General features: G+C 31.8%; 1 protein-coding gene across 1 annotated transcript; it reads right to left on the bottom strand.

The window, feature by feature from the left end:
* Positions 1 to 8,330: 8,330 nt before the first annotated feature.
* LOC115960925 (putative UPF0481 protein At3g02645) lies at positions 8,331 to 10,024 on the bottom strand. The gene has a single exon (XM_031079954.1). The coding sequence runs from the start codon at positions 9,948 to 9,950 to the stop codon at positions 8,331 to 8,333; it is 1,620 nt and encodes a 539-aa protein (XP_030935814.1). The 5' UTR covers positions 9,951 to 10,024.
* Between the last annotated feature and the right edge of the window lie 934 nt (positions 10,025 to 10,958).

Here is a 10,958-nt window from a genome sequence, read left to right as displayed (position 1 = left end):
AATGAAGTCACCACTTGGTTATATTTCAAAATCTGCTTTTAAATCCTTATGTAGAGGTCTTAATTAATCAGACTATAAGTTGATAGAGAATATTTTGGCTGAGAATTTTTCTAACTCCTTTTTCCCTTCAGGTTTGAATTGCCCTTCGATTTCCTCTTATCCATCTGGAACTAGGTCTCCTTCAGGTTGATTACGACAACACTTCAACCATGACTTTCCACTCATATTCACTAATGGGTAAGAAAAGTAACCATCTGGTTACCCCAATACCAATAGGAAGGAGGTACTCGTCGGGTAAGGCCACGTACTTGGTTCACACCCTTTTCATATGTTCTCCACTCATACATCCTTATATAGAAAGAACTTGCACACAACGTTCAAAGATTCTTCTACATATTCATACCCTCCTAGAATGGGAAGTAAAGCCCTATGATCTCAGAGCATTAACTCCATATCTTCCCTGCAAGGAAAGATCCTACATTCATGGGATCTCGATTGATCCTACACTACTATATAAACACCGAGCCTCCTCCTCTCCAAAGTATGTGAAATTTCCTAGTCTCACACTTTTAAGTTATTGGAGATTCTTCTATCACTGACTTAACCTTCAGAAGGTCTTTGACCAGCACCACTCCGGTGCTCTTGATAGGTTCTTCATCCTTTTTGTTCTTCAGGTACTTCATTTGACACACATGCGGACAATCAACTCATTAACGAGTTTGTGCATCATCATGAGAAAAAGCACAATCCAACTCAAGCAATTTTATTATGATGTTTATTTGAAGTTTTTATTTATTTATTTATTTTGCTTATAATCCATCCCTTCTAGCTTGAAATTATGGGTTTAGACCCACCGCAGATGTACACATTTTTAAGTTGGAGAAATTCGAGAGTCAACCACCAAGGTACAATTTTAAAATGCTGAAAAAATATAATGCAACAAAAATTTCTTATGTTTTTTTTTTGGGTAAATAATACAACAAAAATATCACTCATTTTGTTCGTCTGAATAATAATAACTGACGTATAAATAAATTTATCTTATTCAGCAAAAAAAAAAAAAAAAAAAAAAAAGACAATCGGATTCATGGTATTTAATTAGTACTGTCACTACTGAGTGTACTTAGGTGTATTTGTTATCCATAGCAAAATCAGAATCTGATTTACAATTCATTTCCGCTCTTTCTGTTGATCTTTTTTTGAATAAATGATTTCATCGAAGAAAATTAAAGAAATAAAACACAGACCAAATAGAAGGATAAGAGATAAAAAGGGTCTAGCACGCATCTCTAAATTATGTTATTCCGTTATAATATTATTGAAGGGTCTATATTGAAAGTTATAAAAGCAACTCTCAGTCTAAATTTTTGAATAAAAAATTTTGAAAAGAGTAAATAAATAAATCTGTGAGCAAATTGCACTGTGCAATACTGATCTCAATGTTTTACCTTGTTAATTTACGGTTGTCTATAATTTCACATAAACTCTACGATTTTTTTTTAACACTTACAGTCAACCATGTTAAAATTATGACAAATCCAATTGTGGCACAAAATTGGGTCTTTCTCACTCAATCATGATGCTAACAATGTTACGTAGAGTACTTGACAGTTGACATTGCAGACTACACGACATGACTCCGAGCAGACAGCGTTAGGTACGTTATAGGGACCCATTTTGGACTTCAAAGCTCAGGCTAAGTACGTACGTACTTCAAATCCGCCGCATGATAGTCGCCTATTCTTGAATGGCACCCTCCTTTTAACTACTGGAAAGGAGAATGAAAAAGAATAACCCACAATTTGGAATTTTATTTTTTTTTTTAACTACAAAATAAATAAGGAAGACCGCTTCAAATTCGTATGTTTGCTTTTCTTTCATATGAAAAGCTCCAGCCAATTACTTCAAGAATTATAATTTATTTGTTCTTAGTTATTAGACATCAAACGTACAAATTGTTGGTTTTGCTGGACCTGGACGGAGTTGATATGATTCTGATCCCTGAACATTGGTTTAGTTTAGGCACCCATTATAATTGGTTAGGACTTAGGACCTGTGACATAGAGTGTGTATATATGTAATGAGAACGAGATAAGAGTATATATTTACTATATATAGAGCCTATTTGAATTCGCTTATTTTGCCGAAATTAAAACTTTTTTTTGAAGATACTGTAGATAAAAGTAAATGTTAGATAAAATAGTACCATAGGAATCTATAAATAGTACCAAAAAATGTAATAGAACTCATAAATAATAGCAAAAATAAATTAAATAGTAAAATAAGTTAACAAAAAATAAGCTAATCAAATATACACATAATATAAGGAAAAGAAAACCCAGGAAAAGATTCTCAAAAAAACAAAAAAAAACCCAGGAAAAAAAACGCGTTTTTTCTTATTTGCTTCTACGACTCCAAGAATCTGACAAGAAACTACGTTCTCAAGCAGTTCTGTTTGCATTCAAAAAGAATTCAAAACGATGACCTAGCTAGTAGAAATGATAAAAACTTTGAAAAGGTGACCGAATGGAATTAATTACATACACCTATGCTCATTTGTCTGATATAATTAATTTATGTTTGCTTGCAAAGAAGAAAAAATGCTTGAGACTCGAGAGAAAGAAAGTGATGCATGAAGCCTTGTTATTTATTTATTTATTTTGGAAGGGTAGGTGGGGTATTTTATATTTGATTTTTCTTCAATTGGATTTTATATATATATATATATATATATAACTATTTCCATACGATGCATGTTTTGATAATTAAGGGTCTATTTAGTTAGAAAGTTCTAATATCGTTTTTTAAGTGTTGTAAAAATATGTGTCGGTTAAAAAATATTGTGAAAATACGTATAAGGATGTTTAAATACTAAAAACTATTATTTAAACACCCTTACCAAATACCCCCAAAGACTAATATATAATTTTAAAGAAAGTATTTTAATAATATAATTAAGATTTATTAATAAAAAAGTATTATAAAAAATACTCTAAAACCTTTTTTTATATAAGGGTTGTTATAATATATCATAAAATAACTAATGAATTATTCTTATAATTTCTTGAAATTTTTAATAATTAGGATTTAATGGGATTAGTATTTTATTTTAATTTCTTTAAAAAATAAAATAGAGTTTTACTTAAAGTATCTCTTACCCTAGCTTTATATAAACAAATTAATCTTACAAAAATAAAATTATGGGTATAGTATGTGGATGCAATCGAATCTCCTACTATACACGTCTTATTAATCAAGTATTAAAAAACAAAATTTGAGATTCATTTGCAAAAAATAAATTTCTCTACTCTAGTAAAGTTTGCAATTGAATTGATTGTGGAGTACCAGTATGCAAGTGTGTTTTTTGCCATGCGTGAAAATGAAACTTAACATTACTTCTTCTTTTTTCTTTTCTTTTTTTGGGGGTAGAAAAAACTTAATATTGACTAGTTGGTTATTGCACATTGATTTTGTTGCTTATTGAAACAAATTTCTCATTGACTAGTTGGTTATTACAAATTTCTCATTTCCTATTGCTCATTACTCATTAACTAGTTGTTTGGACTAGGACCTTATTGTTCATTGGTTATTTTAGCTAAGAACCATCTATTATACGCGTCTCATAAAGAAAGTTTTCCAAACCATCAGGTATGAAAATTTTGCATGATTCATAGGGAGAAAAACATTTATAATCTTAATGCTTAAATTTGTCATAGGATTGAACTTTGCCCTATGTGATAGTGAGTGTATTCAAGCCATGTATGAATTTTAACTAAATAAATCAATTTCCCACCGAAAACCGTTTCAATTTCGTAAGATGAACAAAATATTTTGATATTGGTTATACCAATGTACCGTTTTAAGATTATTGTTATTTATATGTTTCTATATATTTACATGTGTTTATATTTATTTATGTAAGCATGAATTTATCAATTTATATGTTTATGTTTATCAACATAAACTTTACAATCCAAATATTTTATAAGCCTAAATATTAGCTTAGGTGCATTAACCTAAAATATTAGCTTAAGTAACATAACATTTTTTTTTCTTTCAAATTTTTAATTTTTTATATTGTACAACCTGCAAAAAAATGTTACCGTTCCCCCTAGTCAAGTCTATCACAATTTAATAAAATAATGATTAGTAATCTTAAACTCAAAGGATTGGGACCAGAAAAAGATTCAATCAAATAAAAAAAACTTGAGGATGCTTTGTGAAAAACTCCCTTTGATTCACTATTTTCTAGTGAATCTTAGGTTTTTCTTGTGGGATTTCTGTGTGTTTTGAAAATGTACCATGTAAGGCTTTTTATAGTTAAAAAAATTAGGTTTGTAATAGCTTTCAAACGATGTGAGATTCATTTCAAATCTCAACCATTATTGTAGAAAATTTGCATTTCTTATACTTCTGAAACCCTAGCTACATAAGCAAGAATGTGCCTACATATGCATGCTTTAGCTTGCATACCCGCGACACATGTATGCAAGCCGAGGGTTATTTTGGTCATTTAATTTTTCAAAAATATATTTTTGCTAATTTAAAAGGTTATATTTTCCATTTTAGCACTCTTCAAATCAATTTAATATCTGATTGGGCTCAAAACTGGCCTTAGGCCTCAGAGTTCGAGCATCATTAGGGAACGGGAATCTGAGTTATAAGAAGGTACAAAATGTGATGTCCACAACGGTATCATTGTTCGTGACCATGAGGGTATGGTGCTTGTTGCCTTAAGCAAACGCTTACCACTGCCATTGGGGCCGCTCAAAGTAGAAGCCAAAGCGATGGACGAAGCTGCCTCATTTGCTACGGACATCAGCTTACAAGAAGCTATATTTGAAACCAATTGCGCAGTGCTTGCAAGGGCCCTCTCAGACACGACACAAGCGCCTATCACCTTCGAGAATATCATAGCAGGCATCCATCTTAAGCTGCAGACCTTCAGACAATACCATGTAGTGCATGTACAAAGACAAGACAACAAACCAACTCATACTATGACTCAAAACGCCAAAGGAATTAACAACTTTGTATCGTGGATAGAAGAAACACCCTCTTTTGTTGACTCTTGTATTTCAGGATGCTTTGTTTTGTCCAATAATTAATAAAGTTATGTATTTCTCATTAAAAAAAATGTCACTCATTTTGTTCGTCTGAATCACAATAGCTGACGTATAAATAAATTTATCTTATTCAGCAAAAAAAAAAAAAAAGAGACAAAATCGGATTCTTGGTATTTAATTAGTTCTGAGTGTAATAACTCAGGAAGATTTGTTATCCACAACAAAATCAGAATCTGATTTGCAATTCATTTCCGCTCTTTCTGTTGATCTTTTTTTGAATAAATGATTTCATCGAAGGAAATTAAAGAAATAAAACACAAACCAAATACAAAGATAAGAGCTCAAAAGTGTCCAGCACACATCTCTTTAATTATGTTATTCCATTTTATATGTACATGGGTATTGCACAGCGTTATATTATTGAAGGGTCTAGATTGAAAGTTATAAAAACAAATTTCAATCTAAATTCTTGAATAAAAAAATTTGAAAAGAGTAAAAAAAAAAAAAGTAAAAAAAATCTGTGAGCAAATTACACTGTACAATACAGATCTCAGTGTTTTACCTTGTTAATTTACGATTGTCTATCATTTCACATAAACTCTACATTTTCTTTTTAACACTCACATTCAACCACGTTAAAATTATGACAAATCCAATTGTAGCACAAATTTGGGTCTTAGATTTTCTCACTAATCATGGTGCTAACAATGTTACGTAGAGTACTTGACAGTTGACATTGTAGACTACATGACATGACTATAGGTTATAGGGACCCATTTTGGACTTAAAAGCTCAGGATAAGTACGTACGTACCTCAAATCCACCGCCTGATAGTCACCTATTCTTGAATGGCGTCCTCCTTCTACTGGAAAGAAGAATGAAAAAGAATAATCCACAGTTTGGATTTTAATTTTTTTTTTTTTTTACTACAAAATAAATAAGGAAGCCAGCTTCAGATTCATGTGTTAGCTTTTCTTTCATATGAAAATTTCCAGCCAATTACTTCAAGAATTATATTTTATTTGTTCTTAGTTATTAGACATCAAACATACAAATTGTTGGTTTTGCTGGACCTGGACGGAGTTGATATGATTCTGATTTCTGAACATTGGTTTAATTTAGGCACCCATCATAATGGATTAGGACTTAGGACCTGTGACATAGAGTGTGTATATATATAAGGAGAACGACATATGATTATATATTGACTATATATAATATAAGGAAAAGAAAACCCAGGAAAAAAACGAGTTTTTTCTTCTTTGCTTCTACTCCAAGAATCTGACAAGAAACTACGTGCTCAAGCAGTTTTGTTTGCATTCAAAAGAATTCAAAACGATGACCTAGCTAGTAGATATGATAAAAACTTTGAAAAGGTGACCGAATGGAATTAATTACATATACCTACGCACATTTGTCTAGTATAAATAAGCACCCAATTTATGTTTGCTTGCAAAGAAGAAAAAAAATGCTCGAGACTCTAGAGAAAGAAAGTGATGCATGGGATACAACTTATTTTTGCTGAAACTGAAAACACTATAGCAAAATAATTTTTAAATGTGTGAATAGTACCGTGTGACTCATTTTTAATATTTTTTTTAATAAAGTGGCTATAAATCCTATGAACAGTGCGTAAACAATGTTGCTACAGTACGTGAACAGTGCTAATTGTCTCCCTAAAAGGCGTGAAAAAAAAAAAAAAAAAAAAAAAAAAAAAAAAAACGCTGAAAAGTGAAAACGTGGACACTTGCAAACGTGAAACCAAACACACACTTTATATAAAATTATTTATGTGCAATGCATGACTTGACGATTAAGAGTAATATATAATTTTAAAGAAAGTATTTTAATAATATAATTAATATTTAATAATAAAATAAATCTTATAAATAAAAAATACTCTAAATTACATCATTAATACACATCGTGTAAAACCTTTTTTTTTTTATAAGGGTTATAATATATCATAAAATAATTAATGAATTATTCTTATAATTTCTTTTAATAATTAGGATTTAAAGGGAGTAGTATTTTATTTTACTTTCTTTAAAACAAAAAATAAAGTTTTACTTAAAGTCAGGGGTGGAACCAAGATTTCACTTTGAGGGGCAAATTAAAAGGCAATATAATAACAAAAAAATAAAAACCTAAAATATATTAATCGATACTAAAAAAAAAAAAACAATGGTAAACAAATGTGTAATTTTCATACAAAATCTACATAGTTTCAAATAGATTTTGATCTAGACTCATTATTACGCTTAACTACAAGTGTATATATTGCATATCATTAAAATAAAATAAAAACAAAAAAATTAATTCATAGTTTTTAACGATTGAAGTAAAAGATTGATTTAAATATATTAAGTTTAGACATCTAATTTAATTCCAAAAAATAAATTGAGAAAATAAATTCATTTTAAAAGTATATATAACAACATACATGCAACGTTGTATACACATTGCACTACAATGATTGTTTTTAAAAAAATTGGCTTCAAAGTAATTAAAATTGAAAATTGCTAAAAGTACTACAAAATTTTCTATATAAAGCTTATAAATTGATGTGTTAATGAATGTGATTTATTTAAATTTTGGATTTATAACAAAATTTAGAGTTTGAAATTGAAATGTCAAGATATGGAGAAGAAAGAAAAAAAAAAACGTTGGAGGCTTTTTAATAATAATAATAATAATAATTTTGTGTAAAATATAAGCCACATTAGTTGAAAAGCAGTGACTATAAATTTTTAAAAAAAATGGTGTGAAAAATTAATAAATGATAAACACTAAAAGTGTTGTGAATTTTCTCTCTTTTATAAACGGGTGACATTTTTTTGAGATATAAGTACAATATGTTGATAGCCCTGATGACAAGATTTCACAAAAAAAATGGCATGAGTTAGGAAATCTTTTTTCCATATTTTTCGGTGTCAAGGAAGTTTATATATACAAATATGGGAAGGGTTTTTGGTTTTTTACCAAAAACATTTATGAAAGTTCCTGAATATTAGCAACTATAAAGTCTTTTAAGGAGTCAATGGGGGGCATCTCGCACCCTGGCTTTGGCCGTGAACATTTTGGTGACAATAACTATAAGAAAATTCTCATATGGTATATATACTAGAGGTCTTATTTTCAAAAGGAATGATTTTTTTTTTTAATATATATATTTAATTTTTAGTGAATACAATAGGAATTGGTAACACATGTTGCTCACATGCAGCCAGTCAAATACACTAGGCAACAACAGAGTGAAAAAATTCATAGGTTGGCCAACAATTTGGAACAATTGTACATAGAACAAGCAGCCTGCAGAGTAGACAGCAATATTAGAATGTTAGCTGCTAAAAATGTAAGACTAGGCCATGAACCAAAGATATACTTCTTCATGAAACCAGTCATCCTGTTCCTCCAACACCCCGAATAACAAGCATTTGCAGCTTCAATGGCCTTGTCTAGAATTGGAACTTTTGTTACCCTCACAGACTTGGTCATTCCATTCCAAAGCATCGCTACTTCTTCATCGCTTTTGAGCCGGTTCAAGATGATCCCGGCCTCTCGAAGAACCTTCACGTCCTCCTCAGTATCAATAATTCCATTCATCAATTCCGTGTAGCGTGTAAAAACCATCACGTCCGGTGCAATACACGCCTCATAGGCGACGAGGTTCCTTAAAACAACCTCAGAGTTGCCATCCAAATGAATTACTGGAAGGTAAAATGTACCTGAACATTTGTCAAAATTAATAGTCCCCAAGCCACCCTTTGATGGACGAAATTTAACACCATTTTTATGAAGCTGTGTCACGCTAGGAATTGCAATCTCTTCTACTAAAGGACTTTCATCTTTCATCTCATTAGATGCGCTTTGCGCATCTTCGGCCACAGCCTCAGCTGACGAGATGAGATTGGTTATATCACTCTTGTTCTTCAGCTTCAATAGATAGGAGATGATTATAAATGGCAGTGTAACTAAAAGCTTCACTGCCTTTGAATTGAAAATCTTGATGAGAAGGCGGAGCGGGGCCAAGTTAATATAACATAGTGCTTTCAAGATGGATTGGAAGTAGCCAATCTCTCTGTCTTCTTTTGGCTTTTCCTGCTCAGAATTATCAGCTACAAGTTGCAATTTCGGTGCAACCATGTAGTAGAGAAGCTCTAGCAAATGGGATTTGGTGAAACATACTTCTTTGAAATGTTGCTCATTGATGCACTCTATGGGTGACAGATGTTTGCAAAAACCAATTAGCATTGTTGCTAATACTTCGTCCTGATCTTCACAGGGATAAAAGCTGTGGACTTCCCTGAGCAAAAATAAAGGGATTTGGTTTTCTAGCATAATAATATCCCTTAGCACTGCATGGTGTGCCGTTTTCCTATGCGTGTGGTCGATCAAATGCGCCATCTTAGAAGTTATTCGCATAAGCGAGTCTTCCATTTTTGTGGAGTAGGTTTGGAGGTACTCCAACAAGAAGGAAGCATCAATGGACAACATCCAAGAGAGTGTTTCTTGGTCGAATTCCAAGAACCTATGATAAGAAGCACGGATGCAGCTATCACTTTCCGCAATTTGGTTAACCAAGTCGCGGAATTTGATTTCTTTGAGTTTCTTTTGCAATCTCATTGCTGAAGTGAGCTTGTAGCGTTCCATCTCGAGGAGTTCAAGCCGGTGGTGATGGTATGGGCCAAGGGCTACAAGTTGTGGAATGTATGCTTCCGGTTTGAAAGAGAGTAGGGTTTTGGGTACGCTAAAGATGCTAACAGGAACACCTTCATCATTGTCTTGAAGGCCTTCCTCTAGGGCTCGACTTATCTGTATGACCCATTCTTGGTCATGACTTATAAGTATAGATGATTCACTGGCTTTTAACTCAGAGTACATGATCTCTTCAGGGTAGAGGAAAATTGCTATTTGCTGGTAAAACTGCAATGTTTTACTTTGAAATGAGAGAGAGCAGTGTGAATGTGTTTTTTCTTCTTTCTTTTGTTGGAGTATGTGAGGTTTTAGTTGCGTCTCTTTCTAATTAAAGATTGTCTAGCCAGGCACCTATTTATAATGGGTTGGGCTCAAGAGTGTGAACAAGTGAAGAAGCAAAATATTGTTTGGTTTGTGATTATGACAGATTTTCCACATGCATGCTATTTCTATTTGCTTTCCTTTGTCACAATGATCGAGCAAGTAAACATTGTCAGATTCAGTCAAATGGCTCCCGCTCCGTTTTATTTAAATTTGTTTTAAAGATAACTCTCAAATTTTGAAGAATGCGAGTGTCACGCAACATAGGGAAATCATGTTTTATATATATTGGATGAAGGGAAATCATGTTATATACACCAACATGAATTTCGTGCCAAGTAATGCTAAAATCACATTCAGCAAAAAAAAAATCACATAATTTTTTTCACAATTTGTTAAGATAATAAATTGTGATCTAAACAATGCTATTTTTGCATACATGTATAGGAAAGGTTAATTTATTTATTATCTCAATTTTTTTTTCTAGGTTATTACGAATTGCCTAAAAGAGATAATAATTTCTCTGTCAAAGATGAATTATTTCATTATTTATAAGCAAGCATTTGACTTTTCCCTATTCCCCAAACCGTGTAAAAACCTACCTCATATTGTAGTATATATGCGACAAATGTTTTTTTTTTCGTGACGTTTGAGCATGTTTTCGTCATGGTACGTCTCCAAAAGTGTCAGCCACCTATATCACGAACAAAACTACCCTCATTGGTAGCTTCCTCTTGCCATACTTTTCTATATTCTCTAATTTATACAAGAATTCAAGATTGCTGTCAGCTTCTCTTTATTTCCTTCTAGTTTTCATCATCGTTTTGTATGTTTGTCTGATGTTCATGGTACAAAGATTCCCGTGATAGCGTG

Source organism: Quercus lobata, chromosome 2 (genome assembly GCF_001633185.2).
Source record: "Quercus lobata isolate SW786 chromosome 2, ValleyOak3.0 Primary Assembly, whole genome shotgun sequence".
NCBI lineage: Eukaryota > Viridiplantae > Streptophyta > Magnoliopsida > Fagales > Fagaceae > Quercus > Quercus lobata.
The sequence above is the reverse complement of the archived record's forward strand: the minus strand, read 5'-3'. Positions and strand labels throughout refer to the sequence as shown.